Genomic DNA, 27,187 nt, shown 5'->3' on the forward strand with positions numbered 1-27,187 from the left:
TTGTTTTGTCTCGATGTAGAAGAACGCTGCTATAGAGACTTGTCGCTTTGTTGTCGGCTTTGTTGAACTGAAATCACAATATAGATAGAACGATCTAATCTGTTAAACAAGACACAAGAGACAATTTAGATTCACTTGACCAAAGTGACTGAGATCTATCTTGTTTTCTCTGTTAGTAAGATGTTACATTCAAAGACAGGCAGAATTTTTCAGTAAAATGCCATTCCTGAGGTGGTATTCAGCATCAGATCAATATTGGTGTCAATATATTCCTCATGGATAGACAGAATACTGTACACATGTAATCCTACAGGGATTGCTTTACAGCAGAAGACGGGCATATAAATATATTAAGGTTATTTGAGGTTATGTCATCATGGTGGTTTGTGGCACATGCCGTGCACGAAGCTTCTCCCTTATCTGCAGAGGTTTAATGCTTTATCAGTTGGTCATGCAAATTGTTTATGCAATATTTTTGTGGTTTTGATGGTTCCTATGGTCACTAAACTTAACGTAAGGGTTTATTTGACAGGTCTGTAAGTAATGTGGTTGTAATTATATAGGTAAAATATGAATAGCTGCTTTTAAACCCAGTTAATATCAGTTCATTAATAATTTATGATTCTATGTAATTCTGTTCTTGCCTGTCGACAGATTCCACATTTTTGCATCTTCAGCTAGTTAAAAGACACTCTAGGTCACTGGGTTCCCAATCTAGGGGTGCCGAGATAAATCTGATCAATCTGAAGTGTCGCAAGATGATTTAGGGGGCATTCCACCGATTTTACACGCAAAACTCACTTCACTTGTTTACAGCTGTGTAAGGTCCTCAGGGCTGTGGAGGCAACTTCTGAAAGCTGCAAAAATAACACTGATGTCATCAGGGTTATCTCAGTTTGGGGCTTGAGGCTTAAAATTTTCAACAGAAATCCAGTGCTACAAACTCAGGAGGGGTTTGAAAGAAGTTGACATTTAGGAGGCAGAAAAGGTCTCATGAAAGATGCTATCCAGTTGCATTATGGGGAATGTAGGATCCAGTGTTTGTAAGGTTTGTAGAGTCCAGAATTTGGTGGTCAAAGCTCAAGGCCACTGTGGCCTCACAAAACACGCTTTTGGCCATAACTCAAGAATTTATATGCTAATTATGACAAAGTTTCACACAAATGTCTCAATAAGATAAAATGATGATGTGATGACATTTTATATCCAAAAGGTCAAAGGTCAACTTCATTGTGACATCATAATGTTCTGCAGTAACGCTTTTCTGGCCATTATTCAACACCATAACTCAGGGACAGAAGGGGAGATTGTGACCATATTTCACATTTGGTCACATTCTGAATTGGTGCCCACCTTGAAACTGTGGTGACTGTATAGATCTTCTGTGCTGCCGGGTTGAAGATGTGTGTGAAGCATCCATGTTTTAGTATTTGTTGTGTCTTTGCAGCAACATCCATATCTGAAGCTTTGTCTACTGTCATGGCTACAGCTTTGAGTTTTATCAGAATCAGCTTTATTGGCCAAGATTTTATTAAATTCCTTCAAAGTCTTTACTACAAATATTATGAGTCTGGACAGACATGGATATAAACTGTAAATTGACCGGTTAGCGGAGGTATACATACAAGTGGAGGTATTTCTAGTTTCCTGTAAAATACTGGATACTTTCACCTCTTCGGGCCAATAGAAATCTTGCAAATGAAAAAATATTTGAAAGGAAAACTCGCTCTCCAATCTAACTGAAAAATGACATGGTTCTGACCAGGAAACTTAAGAGGAAATTATTAGGAAAAAGTGTTAGCACACACTGTATACCATGCAGCATACAGAATCATTTATTTTTGACTGTACAGCCATAACAGTAAGCAGACAATCTGGCTGAACAAATAGCTCACAGTTACATACTCATGCATCAGTACCAGACGGAACAAGAACTTTGGGAATTAAATGAGCAAATCATGACAGCCTCTTGTCTCCCTCATGTCCTGTACTCCTAGTTCAGCCTCCTGTGCTGCTGTTCCTGTTGGCAGTGACTCACCAGTTTCTTTTACACAGACAAGATCCCCCTGCTGGTCATTGCAGTGCACTTCACCACATGCCAAACAGAAAGCGTGTGTGCGTGCGTACGTGAGTGTGCGTGTGTGAATTTTCATGAGATGCCCTGCAGGCAGTGGTAGTCAGATGGGAAAATCTGAGCAGCACAAGTGAATGAGTAACTGTCTCCCCTCCTCCAGCAGCAACTACTCAAGTGACCTCGAGCAAGTCACTTCACCTCAGCTGCTCCGTTGGACTCACAGACTGTTTATACTGAGCTGCTCTCACTTGATATGTGCAGTATATGTTTCAGTAGAAGCAGAATGGTGTTTCACATACTTTGCTTTCATTACAAATTTGCTGTCATACATGTTTGACTCACAAAACATTTTTTCCTAAGAGGTCAAGTATAAAATAAAAACCTAATCCTAATCCTTGTCCTATTTCAGGATGGGACAAACATTCATACGGTTACCATGGAGATGACGGCCACTCCTTCTGCTCCTCCGGGACTGGCCAACCGTACGGCCCAACATTCACCACGGGAGATGTGATTGGCTGCTGTGTTAACCTCATCAACAACACTTGCTTTTACACCAAAAATGGCATCAGTTTAGGTTGGTGAAGATGATGTTTATTCAGTATAGACAGTATAAGCAAATGTATTTGAATTTTTAATTGTGTGATGTAATAATGGATTGTTTAAAATGTATTGCTTAACTGATAGCTTGTTATGTATATTAACTTGAACTGTTTGTCCTTCTACCTCTTAGGTGTAGCCTTCACAGACCTCCCTGTAAGTATCATCATATTACAGCACCATATCCACAATATACCAAACAGTACAGCTCTTCTTTTCATTTTACAGCAGCTTGGCAAGCATAAAAATACTCCTTGAAAATCTTTGTGGAAAATAAACAGTATATTTCTAAACAAATAATCACATTTTTTTCCCCACATGATGCTTATCATACTTTTTCTGTAACTGTAACAAACTGTGTAATGGATATCGACCACGCAGGTCCATATCTAATTGCAGCTTATGTTGGCAATTGGGTTGGAAAAGAACCTTTTTATTTTGTCCATTGGCTGCAGTAACTGTAACATTAAAAAAAAACGCCACTTTAACGGTTTTACCAGCCAAATTGGTTTTAAGAATAGAACAGAAACTCAAAATCACAGTTGGCTGCTGGCCATAGTGGCAGCCTGAGCAGATAGAGTTACCAACCACTGTCGGACCTAAAGAGCATTTAAAGTGATGTTGGTGTTAATTTCATACCCTGCGGGTGGCTTTGTATACACCAAAAGACACAATTTAATACTGAACTCTATAAAGGCAATCAAGTAAAGAGCTTGTTCACAGCTCGTGCCATTAAGCAGCCTGTTTATCCAATGGCAGTTTTCCATTACAGAAAAAACCTGAAATATGAGGCTTTCTATTGATCCAATAAAGGACTGTAAATGTTTGTGTTGTTCATATTGATACTTGAAGACTTTATAGACTTTTATGAATTAATCAAAAGACTGCTTTTCTTTCTTCTTCTTCTTTCTTTCTACCAGCCCAACCTGTACCCCACCGTGGGGCTTCAGACTCCGGGTGAGATTGTAGACGCAAACTTTGGCCAGCAGCCATTTGTCTTCGACATTGAGGACTACATGAGTGAATGGCGGGCCAAGATCCATGGCATGATCGCTCGCTTCCCTATAGGAGAGAGGCTTGGGGAGTGGCAGGCCGTCCTGCAGAAGTAAGATTCATCACCCCCCCTCCCTTCACCTCTCCAAACACACACACATACCTGTCAATACCTGTCACTATCAGGCCACTCTATTGTTCTGAGTGATAATGTAGCACTAAAGCATCTGCTGAAAGCTGAGAAAATGATAGCATGTAGCAGCTCAACAGAAAAACATTAAATCATATGCAGCAAAATCTGACAGTGGTACATTTTACACTCAATTTTACAAAACATGACACTGTTTTGAATTAGCATACAGAGACTGCAGGCTCCCATTGGAAATGAAGGTGATGGATGAAGCAGATGAAAACATGATTACTCACATTTAATAGTTTGAAATCTTCCTATATCAGCTATATCAGCTATATCAGCTGCATTGTGACTGATGAAGTATTTCTAGGGCATTTTATTGAATGAAATACATTAAAGCTTCCTGTCCGGAACCAAACTGGGGACGTTATGATCATATTATATAGTATCATATTATCTGCTAGTTTTCCAGCGGTGTCTGCTGTCTTCCCGGTGTGATCAAATGTTTTTGCAGAGCAAAACCAACAATTAAATTCAAGATATTCATAACACCGGCTCCCCATACTCTTTGTCTTTGCTGTTTGTGCGTTAGGTGTAGTTACAAACTCCACACCTCCACTTTGATTGAATGCCCCTTTAAAGAGCTCAGATTACCAATGAGAAAAAAACATGTGATGTCTTCATTGAAATCGTTAATTTATCTTTGGTTTTTTTGTCTTCAGTATGGTGTCCAGCTATCTGGTGCACCACGGGTACTGTGCCACCGCAACAGCCTTCGCCAGAGCCACAGAGACTATGATACAAGAGGACCAGACATCTATAAAGAACAGACAGAGTGAGTGAACAAAACAACCACACACACACACACACTCTATTTAATTCATTTCTTTTGACCATCTCACCATTTCATCTTAATAGCACCACCGATGTTTGCTCTACTTATCTAGCGAAGGTGTAGTAGCCTATTTTTGCTATAGAATAAATCCAGTAATGGGAATCCAGACGGACTTATTCATTGGATATTGTTTGCCCTTATTGACGTGCGGTCTCTATGAATGACACATTGGTTTATATTTAATGTTTGCTGTGAAATCATGGTGCCTCTTGATCAATACACTGTAAATAACATCCTGCTTTCTTTGTCTAACAGGAATACAGAAGCTGGTGCTGGCAGGACGGGTGGGTGAAGCCATAGAAGCCACTCAGCAACTTTATCCGGGCCTGTTAGAACACAACCCCAACCTACTATTCATGTTGAAGTAAGTTGGCATGTTTTAAAGATATAGATCTGACGCAGGACAAAAGATGTCATAACAGTTAAGTATCTGTAAAGCCAAACAATTCTAGTCTACCATAACCATGGCCGTCATAGTTTTCTTCATCAGATAAGCTTCTTGATTGCTTAGTTTTCCAGTAAAAACCAGTAACACCAATATGCCCTGTCCTCTAGGTGTCGTCAGTTCGTGGAGATGGTGAACGGTACAGACAGTGAGGTTCGCTGCTTGACCATTCGCTCCCCCAAATCCCAGGACAGTTACCCTGGTTCCCCCAGCCTCAGCCCTCGCCACGGAGCCGGCAACACACACCTGCACACCGGAGGTATGCACGCTCATTTCTTCCAAATTTTTGTCCTTTCTGAGAAGCAGCATGATGCACAAATATAAAAAAAATAAATAAAATGAAATAATTTCCCCAGTCACCTTAAGAAATGAGACATATTTTTTTTCCTCACCACCCCATCACCCTCCACTTCCAGGAGCAGACAGCCCCACCTGCAGTAACGGGGTGACTCCCCCCAACAAATCAAAGAGCCATGGCGGTGCTGGCGGCGGCAGCGTCAAATACCCCAGCGCGTCCTCCTCTGCCTCCTCCTCCACCTCCTCCTCCCCTTCCTCCGTTAACTACTCCGAATCCAACTCCTCTGATTCCACCAAGAGCCAGCCACACAGCGCCAACAGCACCCAGGAAACCAGGTAGGAAGCACCGTCAGTATGATTTAGAGCAGATAAAGCCATACCTATTGAGCCTTTACAATTAACATATAACAGGTATGATGGAGAGGGTTGCTACTGGTATCAGATACAGCAGATACAGAACCACAATATGGTTATAAATAAATAGAGATGTCACAGATAATGCTCAGTATTATCAGCGTTCTGTTGACAGTTAATCATTAAGGACCTATTTTATTCGCTCAATTGCAACTCCCAGCACAGCATGGTAGGTCTTGGGCACACGGGCTGTGTGGGCGTCTCAAAGTGCACCTGCTATTTTGGTTCATGTATGTGCAGCAGCACGAAGTGCAAAAGGTCTGGATGTAGGTGAATATAGAGAAGAGGGTTTGGTGATTAATAAATATGCTCTCAGCCAGTCACATCACTGCTCTCATAGCTCTAAAACATTTGTGCCAATCACAGAGAAGCATGACGACAACAGCTCTACAGATGAAGAACTGGCTGCTGTCTGGATGGAGCAGATCGTTAGGATGTGAACACACAGCACCATAAATCTTCCAGCAATAATAAACAAAATAGTTTGGCGAAGCTGTTTATATGATAACATCAATCCTATTCAAGAATAGAACATGACACACTTCTTTTTCTAAAAAAAGTTGTTATTATGTTATTATTGAGCCTTGGTCATCAGAAACCTCCCACATACACAGACTGAATACCAAGTTATAACCGACCAGTAGTGTGTGAGGTCGCTGTCATTTGCATGTGATTATCAAAGTAAACACAGCAGACAGCTGTGTAATGGCACTACACTCTGGTGCATCACTTCTCAAATCAGAGGCTGCACGTTTATTAATATATCTGTCCTGTGATTTAAGGAACTAAAGGAGAAGATTTTCATGCAGTGTAAAGCAGCTGTGGACAACAGATAAAACTGCTTCACTGACATCCCTGCTTTAACCACATTAAAAGTTGTTTTTGATGCTGATTTAAACACGACATTAAAATAGTTTATTTACATTTTATGCATTAGTTTGTTATATGTGCTTATTTGTTCCAAGTCTTTACTTTGCTCTTGAGGACAAAATCACCAAAGTGGCAGCGGAGTGATACACAGAAACAGATGTTCTTACACATTTATTCTCAGCACAACATCTAAGACCAAATTTGCACCAAAATACCAACAGCTCGCTTTGCACTGCTTCATTTGCGTGCCCTCTGTGCTCGACACCAAAATACCACACAGATGGGCAAAGGGAATTTCAAAGTCAGGAAAATAACAAACTGTCAGAGGACGGGATGGTTTGTCCTCAATAAATCACGACCACAGTCATTTTAAGACATTAATATGTAATCACTGCGAGCAAATAAAACCATTAACAAGAACCTTGGCAGCATCTATGAGCCTGCACCGCATTTTACTTTGTGTTCTTCTGGATCAGTTATGGAAATCAGCTCAATTGCTCTATTGGCAAAAACAGGAGCTATTTTACTTTTATTCCATTTTCCTCTCTGCAAAGTTTCAGTTAGATGTTGTCTTACGCTGTGTGAGTGCATATTACTGCCATTTCTTTTAAGGAGTATATTTTTAGTATATAGAGGTGTACATAGGCCCTATTGTAAATGAAGGAATTCTTCTTTTCTTCTTCCTGAAAAAGAAGAATCGCATGTTTGAGGGGCTAAAGGTGCTCAAAAACTCACAAAACTTTGCACATGCATCAGAAGTGGTGAACAGTTATGTTTTATAGATCTTGAGCATAAGTGTGGCAAAATGGCTCAATAGCGCCCCCTATAAAAAGCATAAATGCACTCATGCCTGTGAGTTGAAAGATTGTCTGACCACATCACAGTTAGGTGTGGTCATCTGTGGTCTGTTGTGCTTGTGATCACACCCGGCTGTGATGTAGCCTTGCACTATAGTGCTTTAAATCACTGCTGCACAGTGTGTAAAGAGCATGTAGTCACCACCAGTTGGAAACCTTAGCAAGAGTATTTACAACTACCATTTAAAGAGCCACATCCCTCGTTCAGCTATTTTAAGTTTTGAATTAGTAGTTTAGATTTGGATGTCTAAACACTTGCCTGCTCTAATGGACTCATGTTTTGTTCTCTGAATGTGTGTGTGTATGTTTGTAGTGACAGTGAGATGGAGATAGAAGCAGAGCACTATACCAACGGGGTTGTTGAGAGCTCCTCAGCACGGATCATGAATGGCACGTACAAACATGAAGAGATCCTTCAACCAGACGACAACAGCATTGGAAATGGGGTCACAGGTAGTCAAACACATGCACACACTTCTCCTTATTTATTTAGTTTTTATATACTTTGTTGTATTCCTCGCCTTTTGCTCTCTTACATTTCCCTCCTATTTCTCACATCCAACTTGACATTGACCACAACATGACATTCAACGTGTGTAAACGTGTGTGTCTGTCGCCAGCAGACGAGGGTTACAACAATAGTAGACAGCTTTGTGGAGGCAACCAGGCAGCCACAGAGAGGATGATCCAGTTCGGACGGGAGCTGCAGGCGCTCAACGAACAGCTGTGCCGCGAGTACGGCAAGAACGCCACGCACAAGAAGATGTTACAGGTAAACACACATAACCGCACATGCAGCTGCACAAGCTCAACAAAACAGCTGTGCTACAACAGATTAAAGCGATGCCAAAACTGAGCTGAAGAGATTTCTTGTGTTGGCAGCAGTTAAGATCCTGATGGCAGCGGCCTGTACACGCTGCAGGAATTGGAGCGATTTCTGATTTCAGGATGTGTTGTAATAAAGCAGATAGTGTCCAAACTGTTAGTTGTCCCAGTTCTCCGGTGCACTGGACAAGGCTCAAACTACTTTGTACTGCAGGCTGTGTCCGCTGAATTATAAGGGGCCAGTCTGAGAACAAGTCTCTAGCAAAATATTAAAGGGTCTGAGAAGGAGCTTTACTGTAGTTGTAAACTGTTTTCTAATATAAAGAATTTTGTAATAATTGCATAATAACACATTTACTAGGACATCTATACTGAAATTCTTCTTTAAAAGTGATATTTCCAGCACCTGTTAAATTAGTCTTTAGTCAACATTAGTGTCTTAAAGGTGCATTAAGTGACTGATGACCAATGTGGGACAGAAACACAGCGCTGACGCAGAGCAACCCCATCTGAAGTCATGCTTTTGGCCACCTGACCAGTAGGGTTTTTCCATGGTAGCCGAGATAGTCGCACTGAGCCATGCTGCGAGCAGTCGATCCATGCTGACACACTGCATAAAAGGAGTTGTTTACCATGATGACGTGTTGGTTTGCAGAAAATGCATTAAGAGCCTGTCATCTACAGCTCTTCATCTAACATCTCACTATGGCTGTTTCTACTTTTATTATTCCTAACTGCAGTATTTATAACTGACCAAATATCTCCAGATCTTGTTGTGTAGACCCGTTTTACTGAAGAATAGTACCGCTAAATGAAGCTCTGCTAACTCAATGATAAACACATTTAATTTCCTATGACTTCATCATAATAAAAGCCTCCCAGTAGTTTGTCAGTGGAAAGCTTTTAATTTGAAGCAGCAACAGGAAATGTTTTCATCAGCAGAAACTTAACACTGCTCCAAAAGCGATCAGGAAACTGTAAAATAAGGCAGATATCTGAAATTACAAACAGCAACACAGGAAACTCAACTTCAAACCAAAGAGATTCAGTTACAAAAAGTACTGAGAGCTGAACACAGTGTCTTGCAAATCATTGCTGGCTTGAGATCATTATTTCCAATATCCACTTATCTTTCAGCTCTGGTTTGGTCTCCATTAACTCCTCATTAAAAATGTGGGTTGTTAGCTTGTTAGGTGTATGAATATATGCACCAGTCACAAGGGAAAAAGAGTCATGATATCCAACCTTAAAGTCTTTGTGCAAGCCAGAGAACTTAAACAATTAGCTAAAAGCTGCAGAGAACTGCAGTGATGTCTCAGTAGGTGCAACACTATGAGAAACACACAACAGTGATAGCTGGTGGCCTTATTCCTACAGCTGACCTGTAGACATAGCATGGCCTTATAGGCTCAATAATTTGTGTTTAGTAAAAACTTAACACTAATAATTAATGCTGCAGTTTGTATCAGTATAACGGAGACCAAAGATTAACCAGAAACATTCAGAAATATATATTTGGAAACAAAAACATTCAAGACAGTGTCTTCCTCATGCGTGGCTAATTTGCAGTAATGTCTAGTCAACTATCAGTCAATGCTTCACTTTGTCCCCAGAAATGTAACATGCAGTATGAGATCAAGGTCATTTTATGGCCAGATGGTACATAATTAGTCTAATCCAGGAAGCTGTTAAATGTCTACACTGCAGTGTTGTTCCAGCTGTGTTGTGATCATATGGGCTTCTGTCTGTCTGTCTATGTCTGTAGGATGCATTCAGCCTGCTAGCGTACTCAGATCCATGGAGTTGCCCCGTGGGCCAGCAGCTAGACCCCACGCAGAGAGAATCACTCTGCTCCGCACTCAACAGCGCCATACTGGGTAAAGAACACAGACACAAACACACACTGGCTGTTATACTGATAGGCATATATGTCTTCAAAGTACAATTAACTGTACACCATAGTAACAGTGTTACAGTAACAGCCATGTGGCAGAAAGAAAGTAAACACTCGACATTGTTCCTGTTTTTGATTTAAAGTAGATTACTGGTGACTTTCAAAGTTTACCAAGACATAGACAGTAGTACATACAATGTAAACTAGATATAGTAGAGTCTACCTTTATTACCTGTTTTACCCTAATTATACATCAATCAATCAATCAATCAATCAATCAATTTTTATTTATATAATGCCAAATCACAACAAAAGTCATCTCAGGGCACTTTTCACATAGAGCAGGTCAAGACCGTACTCTTTAATTTACATGCAGTATATAATTTTACAATTTAAATATAGAACATTTTCCTCTTACGTAATGTTATAATTTGAGATATGATGATCACCTCAAGGTCCATTCAACAGCTGTTCTGAAGCTTTCAATCACATTACATGAGCTTCATCAGCAGTTGGAGTTTGCTCAGTTGTTATGGAACCGTAGATTTTCACGTTTCCATTTTTTTTTTACGTGTACTTCATGAATGTTTGCTTAAATCAAAAGTTTCAAAGTTTATTCTTGACCTTGGAAACAGCCATTGACAAACCATTATCACTTTAAGGTCCATTTAGTAGCTGTTCAGGGGCTTTCAAGTACATGTGTAGCTCACATATATTCAATGTATACAAGAATAAAGGCAAGATAGTAACATTTGGAGTAGACTAATATACCCACGAACAGATACACTTATTGTCGATACATTATAACTTGTACATTTCATCCATCTCTGACTCTTTATTGTTTTTCTGCTCCAGAGTCCCAAAATCTGCCCAAGCAGCCTCCTCTGATGTTAGCGCTGGGTCAGGCCACAGAGTGTGTTCAGCTCATGGCCCGAGTCCGGTCTGGTTCCTGCTCCTTTGCCAGAGTAGACAACTTTTTGCACTAGCCCAGGTCCAGGTGAGTATTTTAATATAGTATGAGACATTAATACCACAGCCACGCACAATATTTTGACAATACTTAAACCACAGCAACAATACTGATGCTTAGACAATGTTGGTGGGGATGATTTAACTCCTATCACTTAAACTGATTAAAGATACTCATATTAGCCAAAATAAGTTAAGAGAGATGATTTTCAGCTTTCCTGTTTCATTTTATCTGATAAACAACTTGTGAAAATTGGCATGTAAAAGCTAATGGAATAATAATGGAAATCCTGTATGGACGGAGGGTAGAACACAACGTGAAGCACCTCCGTCTCCATCCATTATTTTCCTGCAGTGGAACACCTCATTGTGAATCATCACTTACATTGAGCATACATGCATACAATAAAACCCATTTGTATAACATTCACCATGATCATACATTATATACATTAGAAGAAAGAACAATTACTGGCAAACAAAAGTGAAATTAGCAAAGCAGTGTATCTGTTCTGTACATTCATGAAAGCAATTTGTTTTGACCATGCTACTGTAATTCATTCATTACCTGGCTTAGACAATTACCCATCTCTCCGCAGGTTAATGTTAAGTAGCACTGAGAGAAGGCATGTCCAGCAGGTAGTTGTCAAGGCGACGGAGGAAAGAGCATGCGTGTGATTGGTGTGTTTGGCTGTCCGTCAGACCGAGCCAGCGGCACAAACAGAGGAGCGGAGGAGAGCAGAGAAGAAAGCTTCCTTTTAATTTAGTATTATCAAATAAAGAAATGTGTGACACTATTTAAAGATAATTAATTATTATTATGTTTATCTAGCCATTTTTTAGTTCTTTTTTTTTTTTCGTCAGTTTGTTGTGCTCATCCGGGACAAAAAAAAAAAATGTAATTCCCCCTTTTCTCTTTTGTTTTTCATGGGTTGGATTTTGATTCCCTAAGTTCGGTATTTTTTTTTTCTCATGTTGTTGTCGTTGTTCACCATATCACAGACCACAATACCCACAGCTGGTTACCACGGTGACCCCCCCCACAACTGTAGGTCACTTTAACAAAACTTGAGGTTTTTTATATCATCTCTTAATAAGTTACAGACAGATTCTGTAGTAGAAAATCCCGAGAACACTTATAACTGCACCCATAAATTACTGTCTGCTGAGAGACATTAAAATAATATGCTCATGCGGTCAGCTCAGGGTTCAAAAGCTGCTGCTTCACTATTATTACTTGCATTGTCTATTAACACTGCTGCTGTCAGACTTCAAGTTCTAACCAAGACAGTGCTGTCAAACTGTCACTCTGGTGGAGGTAGGACATTATGTGCAGATGGAGGGTAGGTTTGGTGTTTCCATTTGAAATAGATCTAGGTGGGTGAGCGAAAGGGTGCTCAGCATGAAAAACACTTCTGATGGTGTAGCGCAGATAATTAGCTGTGGTCAAGGCTGATTCAGTAAAGGCCAAATGATCCCCAAATTATTCCACAAAGTTTTAAAATTAAAAAGCAGTATTTTGTTGCCAAAACCTTTCTAAATTATGGTTATGTAATATTTCAAGAATAAAATACTGAGAGCCAAAGAACAAGACACATCCTGTAAAAACATCTCCTGTGTAAGAGGAAAAATATATATATATATAATTGAAGGTCTTGCCCCTGTAACAGTGGCAAACACTGCTACTGACCAGGGCGAGAAGGTGATAACAAGGGATTCAATTGGAATATTTGAGGTGTTAGAGCCTTGCTTTTACTGTAACGACTACAGGATCGACTAATCAGTGATCTTCTTGCAGGGGGCAGAGCTCAGGCACAGCTGCACCTACTTTCAGGGCAGAACCTAACACTATTATCATGGTCACCTTAATGCCAGCATAGAGAAAATGAGTATCAAAGGCAGACTAACAATCACTGTTGTGTGCGTGTGTGTCTAAAAGTCAAGTTACCCCTGGGGATTTCATTACTGCAGTCTTTTTACATCATCCACAGCCTGACCTGCTCTGTGCATGTGTTGTTAGAATTTCAAATACGTAGATGAAAAACAATTTGCCAAACAGGAAGGTTTTTAATTTGAGGGTGCCCTTTTTGATAATTAAGTGACAGTGTTTTTTTTTCATTTTGGGCAACTGATTTCAAACCACCTAAAGGTTGTGAAAACTAGTTCTGTGTGTTGTTTTATCTCCTCCCTCTCACACAGACCCCTCCATTTCTCCAACACCCACAAACCTCAAGAAACCAAAATTACAAGTTTGTCCCTGAAGGCTTTACAACCTGTACAATAACATGATAATAAGATAGAAAAGAAGAATCTTTTTATAGAGTCTTTTTATTTATTTTTTTTTACACAGAAGTTATCTCTTGCTCCTGTTCAGGTGGTCACATCAGTAACAACAAAACTAGCAAGGACCACTTCCAGCCCCCAACAGCATAAAAATTATAGTCACATCTTTTATGAACCAATCCTCACTGCTTTGTATGGAGTCCCAAACATGCAAGATTAAAAACTCAGACATGATGAAATAGATAATCATATGAATAAACAGAGTAAAATATATAATCAAAGCAAGAACTTGTGAAATAATGTAATAAATTATTATTGATACTAAAATGTTTTTAAATTAATTAAATGTTATTTTATTATTATTATTTTTATATTGCCAGAGTTTTACGGTTTGTTATTATTTCATTCTAAAAAAAAAATTCCCTTTTTGTTTTTCAAAAGTACGTTTTTATTTCATGACAGTGGGGTTGTCACCCATCCAGCTCCCTCACCTTTCAGCCAATCACACGCCTCCAGCCTGTGCACAGACGCTAACCTTTTCTTTTATTTGGCTTTAGCAGGCGGCTAGCTAACACTGTCACATTTACAGAGATGTTCATTAAGGCACATTTTCTTTATAAATAAGGAACATGAAATGAAACTTATCTTAACAAGGCTACACATGCTACCCAGCCAGATAACTAGATATGTTGGCTTGTGAACTTAGATTTGTTACTCAGTATCAGAATGTTAACAGCAGCAGCTAACTTTGTAGCTAACTGAGTGATTGTGAAAATGTGTCTCACAGAACGTCACACAACTCTGTAAAGAGCGATAACACACAGAGTCTTTCTCTTTGGTTGCTCTACAGAAGCAACCGTGATTGTTCAAGCTGGCAGTTGTTTCTGGAGGGCTGGAGGCATGTGATTGGCTAAAAGTTGAGGGGACGGGGATTGGTGACAATGCTTCTGTAGTGCCATCATGAAATAAAAACAGACCTTTTAATAAGGACATTTTGAAATTAGAAATCTGTATGATGACTTACAAATAAAGTCCAATAAAACTGTTACTATGAAAATAAGAATGATGAAATAACATTTCATAATGATGGTTATTTTCTACATTTTACACTATTTATTCATAACATTATTTATTCTATAATGTCTTTATTTAATTCTGAACTATTTGGGTCTCCATAACTTTGCTCCTCTTTCAGGAGCTCAGATCTGATTTTGACATTTTATTCCAACACCTTTATATTTGTATATTTGACATCTTCATCATTCATCTTTTTGGGAACTCCTCTCTGTGTATTTAAAAAGACAATTGTTCAAGGCAAAATGATTTCAACTGTATCCCATTTCCATGTTTATCATTAATTGGGTTTTTGATAACAAACATGATTTGGTTCATCCCTTAGCTTGATCTAAAACATTATTTTGTCTTCTTTTCTAACAAATGTTGTTTGACTAGTGGCAAGCTGTCACTCCAGCCGCTTTGCTGTGACCTGGCAAATGGCTTGTGGATCCACCCCAAAGTGTATATTTCCATTCATAAGAGAATTTCAGTCTATGGTAGAGAAACATTGAATAACATAATACTGGAGATGTGTGTATGCAGTGTGGGGTTTACTACAGGGTATGTGGTCGCACTTTTTACCAAGCTGGTTTTTATAAACACAACTTCTGCTATAATAGGAACTATTCTAATAACTACAAACACACATGCAGTACACACATGACATCTGCTTCTGCAGCTGTAAAGGACTTCTGTTACACAAACACTTGTACGTGAAAGAACAACCTCTGTTGCATACCTGTAGGGAACGAGTCTCCCAGCTGTCCTTCGTGTTTGAGCCTGGGCTGCGTCTCAGCTCTGTTACCACGCACCCTTCCTCTAATCCCTGCGTAGACATAGCCACTGATCTGATCAGTGATTGTTTAAGGAAACGAGGGATGTGAACAGTTTTGGAAATGGGCCCGAGGCCTCTGAAGCCACACAGACTTCTTCTGGAGAGGCCAGAGAAATGGAGAAATGGATATAGGCATTGCAGACAAGCTGTGCACAATTGACTTCTATCATGAATTTAATTTCATATTTTGACTTTTGAGTTTTAGCAAAAAAATGTAAAAATTAATAAAAAAAAATTGTGAAATGAGTTACCCTCTACTTAGCATGACTTTTAAAACCTTTAAAACAATATAAAAAAGGAAAAATGATAATTGAAAAAAAAAAACCTATGTACTGGAAACATGTTAAAAAAAAGAAATATTGTATTCTGTTTAATTTTGACAGAATTATTTTTATTAAAATACATCCATAAGCATATGATTGATGTCCTGTTTTTATTTGGTGTGCTTTCTATTATTTAGTCATCTTTCCTCCCCACAGCCAAGATGTGAGCAAGTTGGATTGGAGACAGTAAACTGCTGGACGTAGCAACAATAGCACAAGCAGAAAACACAGCCTCGTTACAAGTAAACAACTGTTCGTGACAATGAAATGTGTACAGATTGTGTGCACATATTAATACATCATCAATGTGAGTCATCTGGAAGCCTCCGGAGACACCGTCTGTTTCTGTGGCTCGTGAGGCCTCCAGGTTGATGAATTGAAACAAAAACACTAGGGGCCCTATCTTATGCACGGCGCAAAGTGGCACCAGGCGCAACGCAAGTGTCTTTGCAAGTTTAAGACAGACACAGTTGTCATTTTCCCGTCCAGCGCCCACGTTTAAATAGCAAAGACATTGCACCCATCTGAGCACCCATGGGCGTGTTGGTCTTAAAATGAGGTGTGGTCAGGCACATTGTTGGCACATTGTTATCAAACATTTCCACCATCTCAACACGAGACCCCACTGGGAGAAAGAGAAATGTGAGCTGTGTTGCTCCCGTTGATAACTACCACAAATAGATGCAACACTGTTGATGGCGCGTATACTGTAGAACAGCATAAAAGTGATCATTGTGATGTTTCCTGTGAGATGATCACAAAATTATTGTGAAAGTGTGGAAACAAACATTTCTATCACGGATTGAAATTTTTGCCACTGCCACATCTCCACTGAGCTCCTTCTCTGCATGTTTCTTGTTTATTCATCACTTAGTAAGAAGGGGGTTATCATTAGGTTCATTTGAGCTAATCAGCCATGACTTAAACTGTGGCTGTGTTCATACCACCAGGTTCATCATAGACTTAAAACTACACACAGAAGCCTCAAAGACCAGAAGCATGGATTTAAAAAATAAATGAATATTTTTCTACAGCCTCCAGCAGGTTGTAGGCTTGGTGACCACCCCAATTATAGGTGACAAATCTACCTTCTCATTTTTATTCTAACCTGTGTGTCTGCAAACTTTGATGAAGGCCAGTGTTATCTACCACAAGCATTTCTATTGCCTGTCAGACATGAAATCCACTCAAAATTGTATGGATGCTCCTCGCTTCAAGGCAGATATGACACAACTGTGCATGAACAGTAGGCAGTGTTTGCTTGTTCATGATTAGGACTCTGTGTTATTTTGACTAATGCTTAATATTGCAGACATGATACAGAGACCTCGATATGGATTTCTATCAGCTGAAGAGAAAAAGAAAGCATGTCTTATGGCGTGACTGTCAACTGAAAAAACTGACTTGCTTCAAGTGAACTACCATGAATGTTGCTGCTTTCAGCATACGCTGCTCACATTATCAGTCCCTTGCATTTTGGGATTTGACCTTTTATAGTAAAGTAGCCTGGCCTCAGAGTCTTTTCAGCAATTCAAACAAAGTTGAGACAAAATGGCAACTCAGTCTGATCATCTGGCTAATTGTTAAGTGTGCTGTAATATTTAATATCTGTCAATTGACTATGAAGAATAGCCGACATGATTTTTTTTAAATGACACACAATGGATCATTTTACAAAGAAAAGTATAAATAGAGAATAGAAAGTGGAGAAAGTGGACATAAATGTCGATTAATGTGCGTTGTCCTTATAAATGAAAAAAATTAAATGAATCATATTATAGGGAGCTCTGAGACTCTGATCATTTTGCATCTTAATACTGTAAGCCTAACTCATTTGTGTCTGATCTCTGTGACCCAAAGATATCATTATATGGAACAGAAAGTTAAGTTTATGTTAAATGTGATTATGCGATGTGTCATACTGCAACAACATACAGCAGACATGTTGTTTGTTGTCTCAGCAGCTTGATATTATACACGTTATGCATTTTCTTAATGGAAGAGAGTCATTTTTATTGCCTGTGTTGCTCCTGTTTGTTGTACTGTAGTTGGACAGCAGAGGGCAGAATGAGGTTGTAAAATACATCCATACCATCACAGCACTGAGAGACATCCCCAGATTATTTTTTTCCCTCATTTACTCAGTTCACAATATCATTTTTAAAATTAAATAATATGCACACAGTAATATACTAAGTATTAGATCTCAGGTCCTTTTTAGAAAATCTTCCCCTGTCACTATATGTTTTTAAATTTACATATTTTCCTAAACTGTGCCACAAACGCCATTGATAAAAAAAAAACCCAAATTATCAAATATGCTCAAGATGAAACGTTGCACACTCTAACCATTGTATGTCTTCTTAAAAAGGAATTATGCTTTCCTTTGATGATTAAATAGAGAATGAGTCCCAGTCAAATCAGAAAAACTGTCACTTCAAAAACACATTAACTACAAACTACAAAAAAAAAGCCAAGATGACAAATTTAGACACAATCAAATGGGAAAATTCATGATAAATATAAACATAAAGCAATGTAATAGAAAATTAATTAATTAGATTATAAAATTTTGTAATGATTGTAAAATAGAGCTAATGCAGACAGAAAGCATTTAGGAGGTAAATATGGTAATAGGTATGTGTGTGAGAAAATCTGTACAGTTGAAAGTCAATTTTGTTGGAAATACTTATTGTTTTATTTATGAATATGTTGGCAAAAATACAGTTTTGATAGCAATCATTTGTAGAGAAGCATCTTCAGAAAAATCTAGAAAATGGGCAAGGTATTTATTATTATGGATGCAGAAGTGAGGCCAGTTTAATTGAAACAACAAAGGACCGAGATTGGAGCCCTGTGGGACACCGCAAAGCTTCTGATCTGATGTGAGTGTAGTTCTAGCGACAGTGTGTTGTCTGTCAAGTATGTGATCAACCTGATCTAATGGGATGGCGTGTAAATAGCATGCCACTTTAAGGACATTTAGCAAATCATGTCTACACATTTTAAGCTTTTTGTGCATCATTTAATAATGTTGGTTTGGTTTAGGCACAAAAACTACTTGGTTTGGGTTAGGGGAAGATCATGGTTTGGGTTAAAATGGTTAGGTTTAGGCCACTGGCGCCGGAATAGGGGACATTTCAAATGAAATCAAAGTGATCTGACATCCAATAAAAGTTGATTATTGTGTGTGTGCGACATATCGTGAGTGTGTTTGTTTGCCTAATTGCACATCCAAGTGCTGTCTTTGCTGGCATACTGTATATTATGCAGCATCAGGAGATGTGGCGGGTGCTTTTAGAGAGGTGGACAACGTCTCTCGTCCGTGCGCGTTCAGGCAGTTTGTTTTTTCGTTTTACACCAAAAACAAAATATAGTATATAGAGTTTGCTATACAGTTGTGCTATCTCTACTGTAGATGTACTGTCAGCACTTGCATTCATGTATTGCATCTTAGCATATAGAATGTAACAAGTTTCAGCATATGCTATAAACTACCTTTTTCTCTCTGGCAGACATAGGGTGCTAAATAATCCTTTGACATGTTGAAATCTAATGTTTTTTAGCTAGCTCCAGGCATTTTGTTAGCATTCCACCTATTAGTTGCATATTATGGCGGCAATTGTTTTTCCCTCTGGTAGGCGTGGTTTTCAGAGTACGACGTGTTGCACTTTGTCTCTATATGTCATTTTTGGCAACTGAATTTACGATCTAAATGGTGTGAAATGACATGCGAAAAGCAAAAAAAAGAATAGTGATAACACGTGAAATGACCTAAGAAATTGGCACATTAATTATACGCCGTATAGTGATACCAGGTTGATGTGATGTAATTGTGGTAGGTTAGCTATCTCTCAAACCCTTTACTGTATTCTAACTACTAAACTGTTGGGCAGCCATAATACATTTTCTATGTAAATCTATTAAATCCATCTAAATTGATGTCTACAATATATTCCTACAAGTTAAAACCCCGTAGCTAAAGTTTTTATTGCCACATAAAAATGAATGTCATTATTAAGGAATGACAACCCTCTTTAAAAACAATTTGCACTGAAGTAAAAGGTTATTACTCAGAGCAGCAATGCTGCTGCTTTCCAAAGAGAGTGCTGCTTATAGACAACCCTGAAACAGAGCTGACGTGTTGATCTTTGACAACTTAATCCATGTTTATTAACACGAGCCAGTCTGGATCTTCTAAAGCTTCTCTCAGTGATCCTCTCAACAGACACATTGTTAGATCTTAAAATGTTTGACTACACTTCACTAACAAACTGAACTTCATTTTTCAATGACACATATGCTAAAAGGCTAATTAATTTGTAGTACTTTTCATAACAAGTAAAGTCACTGAGCTCTGTAAAATAGATAGACCTAATGTTGTTCATTAAAACAAGTCTTGGGCTTGTTTCTGTCTAGAACATACTGTGCAAGAGCACCTTTTAAACTATAAAACCTCACATTTAGAAAATCAGCAAGGTTTCAATACAGTATTCTATGTGTTTTTCACCGGATATTAGAATTATTTGCGGTTGCCGTGGAAAACACAGCACATACTCTTTTATGCCTTATAATTAAGCATTATCTTAACACCTTATATGAAAGCTTTGCTTATATGGTGATGATGACTCTCTGAGTCTTCTTTCTTGTCTGAAAATCTGGGTTCAGAACCATGTAAGGGGGTAGATGTCAAGATATGATGAGAAACATGTTTGCTGTTTCCTGTTTGTGTGTTTTTGTGTAGAGTGCTGTATAAAAACTAGACCAAACAAAGAGGCTGTTGGTCTCAGCCTAAGGTATATTATGTTACAGGCTGAAGCCCATTTGCAGGTGTTTTAAATAAATAACACAGACAGACATTCTCTTTTCATGAGTCTCTTATTTTAATAGAAAATTGCCACTAAAGTGGTCTATTTGTGGTCAGGGTTGGTTAAGAGGAGTGGATGCACGTCCTCAGCAGTGTAGAGGCCTGTGTCCTTGTAACAAAACAGAATAGAGTAGAATGGAGAAGAAACTTGCAGTAAAAACATACAAATTTTGCTGTGTTGCGCTTATCCTGTGAACCCACTGATCTACAGCCAAACACTGTTCAGACCCACAGAACTTTATTTCAAATATCTGGTGAAGATCCCAATGTTTCAAAAGATAGCAAACATGTCAGGGTGAATTTTGGGGAATTAATTAATTTAAAAATGATGCACAAGACATGTAGAATATCATCTCCAGTTTATTAAATGGTGCAACCATAAAAATCATGGAGGACTGGGTTTTAGAATTCATACAGCTTCGAGGGAGAACTGGAACAGCTGATGCTGTTAGTGTGGAATAAGACGTTTATTTGAACCATGAAAGGGAAATAAAAGGTGAAAACTGGGTGTTGTGGAGTTAAAAAAAACAAAAAAAACATGTAATGTACAAAAAACTAAACTTGATCAGGCCCAGGGACAATACGATTGAGTGCTTTCACATGAGCACACACAACAGCATCATTTAATTCCCAGTTGAGTGACACGGAGATACATGCAGGTTGTCCAGAGGTTAGTGGTTCAAACACACGCTTGAAATTTCACTTGGGGTGCTGTTAAACTCTCTCTCTTGTGCAGACGGAGAGCTGAACCTGTAATTATGCACGAGGTAAGAGCGGTGGGCTGCCTCTGTCAGCGTTGTGGCCGGTGAGTTTCCAACATCATACATTATGCCCTTGAAGCCTGCAGACATCCTCACAGCGCTGTGAGACCTCTGGCCTTCAGAATTGGGATGGAACATTCAGCTTGGTTGCTATGGTATACGTAAGTCGCCATGGCAACCTGCTACAGCGTTCTCGGGAGGGGTGGGGAGGGTTGGGGGTGTAAATAACGCAACACCCACTCTTATTGCCCAATAGCTGTAATGCATATTCATAGTCACATGCAAGTCATTAGGGACATGTTTTATTAGTCTACCCACCCATCTACCCATCTATCTATCCATCCAGCCATCCTTCCATCCCTCTATCCTTTTTGGCTTGACTAAATAGTAATTACTCTGAGGCCAGTTGAAGGATGCAGCCTCCGCCTGCTCTCAGCTAGATTGTAATGGGTTCATAAGCGCTGCTGATTGAATTGATTGCCACAGTTGGAGTCTGGCTGAGATGTACAATGGGGTGGAATATGCAGCGCACAGAACATTAATCAGCTCACACAAACCCGCTACAGGCTCTCATTTTATTTCAGGTACAGTTGAAAACATACAGTACAAGTCATATGTAAGAAATAATAGCAAAGAAAAAAGAGAGCACTCCATTTCTCCCCCACTGGCTTTGGCAGATGTGTTGAAGTGTTGCCTCCCAGTTCTGTCATATCCACATGTGCGCAAGAAACTACACCTTCACTTGGTGTTTTGTCTTTTTAGTGTGCAGTTTTGCGCATATATTTACTTGACACAATAACATACAGATATAAAAACATGCGTTCAGAAGCAGGGAGGGAAAATGTTCATGTAGAATAGTTTTGCAGCACTTACCTTCACAAGACGCCACTGCAGTTGCACAATCTATGGGTCAAGTCAAGTCAATTTTATATATATAGACTAATATCACAAATCTGCCTCACAATCCGTACAGCACCCTCTTTCCATAGAGCCTCAATTCAGATAAGGGAAAAAATAACAATATGGAAAATCAAAGGTTAAGTGCAGGACATTTGCAGCACCATGCAAAAGTATTTTAGGTGTCGGGGGTCAAGATTAAAACAAAAGCACCTCCACAGCTTTGAGCTGACCTCAGTTACATGGATTGTTTAATTTTGTTTCTCATATAAGTGCCAACAGAATACATGAATGTACATATTTAAACAGGGAGATCTGAGTCAGAGTACAAACGCACAGGTATTTTTGTTCAGGTTGTTCACACATTTAGTTTCCAGGAGCAAGTAAAGATCCAGGGGGATTTGATCATAATAGTACACCGCTGCCACAGTGTGGACACTGGAAGTCCAAAAAGTAGATGAATACAAAAGGGAAACAGCTCAGAGTGAAGGAGTGGAGGGACGTGTGGGCGTGACTCACTGAGGTAGACTGTGACTTGTTGTCAAGAACGTGAATTTACAACAACAAAATCACTAGTCTTCCACAGTGTGTCACACTGTAGTGGCAGGTTGAATGTAAAGGTCAGTTTTTTGTAATTTTATATTTAAAATGCAGAAAAAATGAATGTGAAGACTAAGTTCTTACTTAGCAACAGCAGACCTGTAAATCAAATTAGGTGTGACATCAAAAACGGAGGATTTTTCTAATTTAAAAAGGTTTTATCTGCTCTTTGGGAACCGACACAAGCTGAAACTACCTGTGAAAAAGGTGGATTATTAAAAAACAGTGTCAAATCTAATAATCATAATATCCTCTTTAAACATCAAAGATCATAAATCTAAATAGAGGAAGTTATTAACACTAACACATTATTCAATATATCACTCGACACTGTATAATGACTTACCTAAATGTGTTTGCACTTTATTTCATTGCACTACATGAATCACTTTACTCATTCAGCACACATAATAGAAATACAGAGGGACACCGAGGCATTTAGAATTGCGTGTGTTGATGCAAACAAGAGCATGAGGAAACAACATGTAGAGATGAAGCAGCGTTGATGAATTAATTTAAGAGAGTGTCCCTGCTGCCTGGGAGCTGGTAATAATGCACCCATAACTACAGCACACATGCAATCACACATGTGCGCATGCAAACACACACACACACACATACACAAGTCTCAGTGCAGTTATTTTGAAGCAGATCCCACTTTGCCATAAGCTGCATTACATGCATGGAAAGAGATTGCGTGTGCACACACACAAAGCTGAGCAGTTGTGACAGAGCGGCTGTTTTAATAACAGAAGACTAAAGGGACACAAGTTTAATCTCCTGGTATTGGTTCTCTAAAGCTCTGCCAATAAAGTTGGATCTCTGCAGGATAAGGAAGAGCGGAGGAAAAGACAGGTAAAAGGTGGGAAGGAAAAGAAAGGACAAAAAGGAGAGGAAAGAAAAGGTAAGGAAATGAAGGTAAAGGAGTGGAAAAGGAAAAAAGGACAGAAGAGGGTAGGTAAAGGAATAAAAAAAAAAGAAAAGAAAGGAAAAAGAACTAAAAGAGAGAAAAGGAAAACTAAGGAAAGGCAAGGGTGAAAATGGGAAACAAAAGGACAGAAGAGGAGAGCATCGGAAAGGAATTGAAATAAAAAGGAAAGGAGAAGAAAGAAAAAAGGGAAGACCGGGAAAGGAAAAGAAAGGCAAGAGAAAGAGTCGAGAGGAAAGGGAGGAACGGGAAAGGAAAAAATCGAAGGAGACAAAAGAAAGGAGAGGAAAAAAGAGAAAATTAAAGAAATAAAAAGGAAAGAAAATGCAAAAAGGGGGAAAGGAAGGAGGGACAAGAGGGAAAAAAGGAAAGAAAGGGAAAGGAAAGGAAGAAATGACAAAAGGGGATGAAAGGAAAGAAAAGAAAAGGAAAAAGAAGATAGGAACACAAAGCACAGAAGAGGAGAGGTAAGGAAATGAAAGAAAAGAGAGATGAAAGGAGAGGAAAGTGCAAATGAGTGTGAATAAAGTAGTGAGATAACTGTTTCCATGTTCACCAGTTGTCTGTTATTGAGGCCAAACATCACAACACTATTTGTGAGTGCAGGTTGTGTTGTGAATGACAAATATCCTGTAAATGAATGATAATGGCTTGTTTAGCTGTAGCTCGCCTACAGCGTCTCTTCTCCATCCTATTTCCTGTTAATATCGCTGGCTTCAGCCTCACTGACCTCTCTGCCGTTCTTCTATTTCTATCAATCTTTAATGGCGGGTAAACGGCCCCACACCACACACTGACCAACATGGTTTTCCCACCTCATTATTGTCCCGGAGGAAAAGAGGAACTAAAAAAAAAATCACTTATTTCTCTGAAATGTTATGGGAGATGTGGACTTTTTATGATGTTTACAAGCGGCAACCTCCGGAGTTGAAAAATGAAGCCAACACGGAAGTGCCAAACCAGTGACTGCAGATGGAAATTAGCTAATAGCTAAATCTGGCAGAAATGGCAAAATTCTCATTTTGAGATGAATGTTTTTTTATGCATGGTCCTTGTTTAATAAAGACTAATAATAAATTAATAATAAACTAATAATAAATGCAATTCCCTGAATGGCCACTTGAGGCTGGCTCCAAAAGCGAGTCAATCCCCATTGATCCCTATGTTGAAATGTCCAACTTTACAGCAGAAATAAACATGTTTACAGCCTGGTACGAAAAACGGTTTTGGTCTCTTTAGCTAATTTCCCCATTCATGACAACTGTACGGGGGAGGGTACATTTTTAGACAACTCACCCATTTAAATTTAATATTAATTAATAATTAAAATGAATATTAAGGCTTAAAGTTATGTATAATTAAGGACATGGCCATTTCGAGTGACAGGTGGGTGCTGTCACAGGCAAGTTGCTACCACGGCGACAACGTTGGTTACCCTAGATTCACAGAGTATAGGCGTAGCCATAGCTGTCGCAATTTCAGTGTGTTTTCAGTTCATGAAAGTTAATTGTAATATTTTGATAACCCAAAAAAGTCTTCAGCATTTGGTTGTACTAAAAGGCCCTCGTAGGAGTCAGATGTTAAGGGGTTTTTTTTCCAGTAAGTCATTTTGTCTCAATGGTTTTAAGCCTGATTTTTGCTAGCGAAAATAAGCATAAGCATTAGCATTATCACAGTTAACCATAGACTGTAAATGTACCGCACTAAACAAGCTAGCATCTAGCGTTAGGGTCAGCTCCACCCTCTCATCCAAATATGGTCACTTCTGGCCCCAAAAAAACCCAAGATGGCGTCTGTCAAAGTGCAAACTTGAGGCTTCAAAACCGGAGTCCACAAAGCAATGGGTGACGTCATGGTGGCTACGTCCATTATTTTTTGCGGTTTATGGATATTTGTAATGCGATTTTTCAAGCCTCAGTGAATTCCTATTCTTTAATTATGGCCAGGATGGTCAAGATGTGTGACTTCTATACTTTTGTCTAATGACGGCCATCTTTCCCAGGCTGATGGTTATAATGTGACAGAGAAGTCGCCACACTGAGGCACAGCAGAGAGCAACAGAGCAATAAAGTTATCAAATTTGAGTGTTTTTGTGCTTTCTCTCTCTTTTTCCCCTCTCTCCTTCTTTTACCTTGTGTCAGGTCAATCATGTGTAGCCTATACACACATGCGCACACACACACACACACACACACACACACACTGCTGCCCTGCTTGCTGATCTCAACAAAGGTCTGTGACACTGTGATATTTGAAAGTAGATGAAATGACCGGCAGGGTCGGGGAGTGCTGCACTCCATGTTTTACTGCTCGGGGATAAGAGCTCTTAAGACCTGAAAAGAACACACACACACACGTGCGCACACACACACGCACACACACACACACACACACACACACACACACACACACACACACACACACACACACCTCTACACATCTCTTTAGGACCTCAATACCTTTTTCAATACCTTTCTATTCATATCATTGCTTTCTGGATGCTCTGCTCTGCGGAGCCTTTCAGGTCCTTGTTGGGGTTGAGGCACTATGGGACCCAATCAAATCTGAATCTGAAGGTCATTAAGAAGCTGGACCAGGGGCTGTTGAGCTGTTAAACATATAATTTAAAATACATATATTACTTCTGCTGGAGGAAAACTTCATTTCTCAGAGAAGGGCAGATTTTTTTTTTTTTTTTTTACCCACCCCAGGAATTAAGTAACAAACTCATTTTACCCAGGACATGAATGATTGATGTCTGAAATCACAGAACAGGAAAAATGTATTTCACTGCTTTGTATATTATAATATACTGTAGAGGATTGTGTGTGTGTGTGCTTGAGTGTGACAAAAAAAACACTCAAGCTGGTGTTTCACAGGCTTAAAAGCATGTGATTACTATAAAATGACAGCTTTCCACAAGACCAAATCAGAAGAGAAGTCAGAAAGTATTGTGCGATAGACTAACATTGCTGGTTTTGGTGTTTTAATGGGGTTTGTTGAAAAAAAGAAAATATAGAATTTTGATAATTTACTGGTCTAATATATTGTTTTATTAAGCTATAACAATTATTTCCACTTCTTTTGCATTTGTCTTCATTATTAGTGTGATATGTTGACATGTTGGTCAGATATGTAAGTTTAGACTATTTAGATGAAAATTTTCACCTGAAATATTGACTTGATATTTTCTGAAATATCGGAATATTTACGTAAAATGTCCTTAATAGTACTTGATCCCACTGACTCATCCTCATCTGTAGAGTTTGCAATTTCCAGTTTGTATAAGACTTTGAGAACTATTGATTGATCTTGTTGATAAAATTGCTTAAAATTTTGCATAGCAGAATTTACTGTAATCTTTCATAAAC

General features: G+C 39.0%; 1 protein-coding gene across 2 annotated transcripts in view; it reads left to right on the plus strand.

Moving 5' to 3' along the window:
• Positions 1–15,856, plus strand: part of ranbp10 (RAN binding protein 10) — a 35,094-nt gene extending 19,238 nt beyond the window's left edge. The window contains exons 4-15 of one of the 2 annotated variants that reach the window (XM_067588833.1): positions 2,484–2,651; positions 2,808–2,830; positions 3,595–3,779; positions 4,523–4,635; positions 4,951–5,059; positions 5,251–5,399; positions 5,557–5,773; positions 7,892–8,031; positions 8,199–8,350; positions 10,169–10,280; positions 11,153–11,294; positions 11,866–15,856. In XM_067588833.1, the coding sequence (XP_067444934.1) occupies positions 2,484–2,651; positions 2,808–2,830; positions 3,595–3,779; positions 4,523–4,635; positions 4,951–5,059; positions 5,251–5,399; positions 5,557–5,773; positions 7,892–8,031; positions 8,199–8,350; positions 10,169–10,280; positions 11,153–11,283 (1,499 nt within the window). In that variant the 3' untranslated portion in view covers positions 11,284–11,294; positions 11,866–15,856. The remainder of the gene's footprint in view (positions 1–2,483; positions 2,652–2,807; positions 2,831–3,594; positions 3,780–4,522; positions 4,636–4,950; positions 5,060–5,250; positions 5,400–5,556; positions 5,774–7,891; positions 8,032–8,198; positions 8,351–10,168; positions 10,281–11,152; positions 11,295–11,865) is intronic. The other variant, XM_067588834.1, reaches the window with a different exon arrangement.
• The last annotated feature ends 11,331 nt before the right edge of the window (positions 15,857–27,187 follow it).

Source organism: Thunnus thynnus, chromosome 5, assembly GCF_963924715.1.
Source record: "Thunnus thynnus chromosome 5, fThuThy2.1, whole genome shotgun sequence".
NCBI lineage: Eukaryota > Metazoa > Chordata > Actinopteri > Scombriformes > Scombridae > Thunnus > Thunnus thynnus.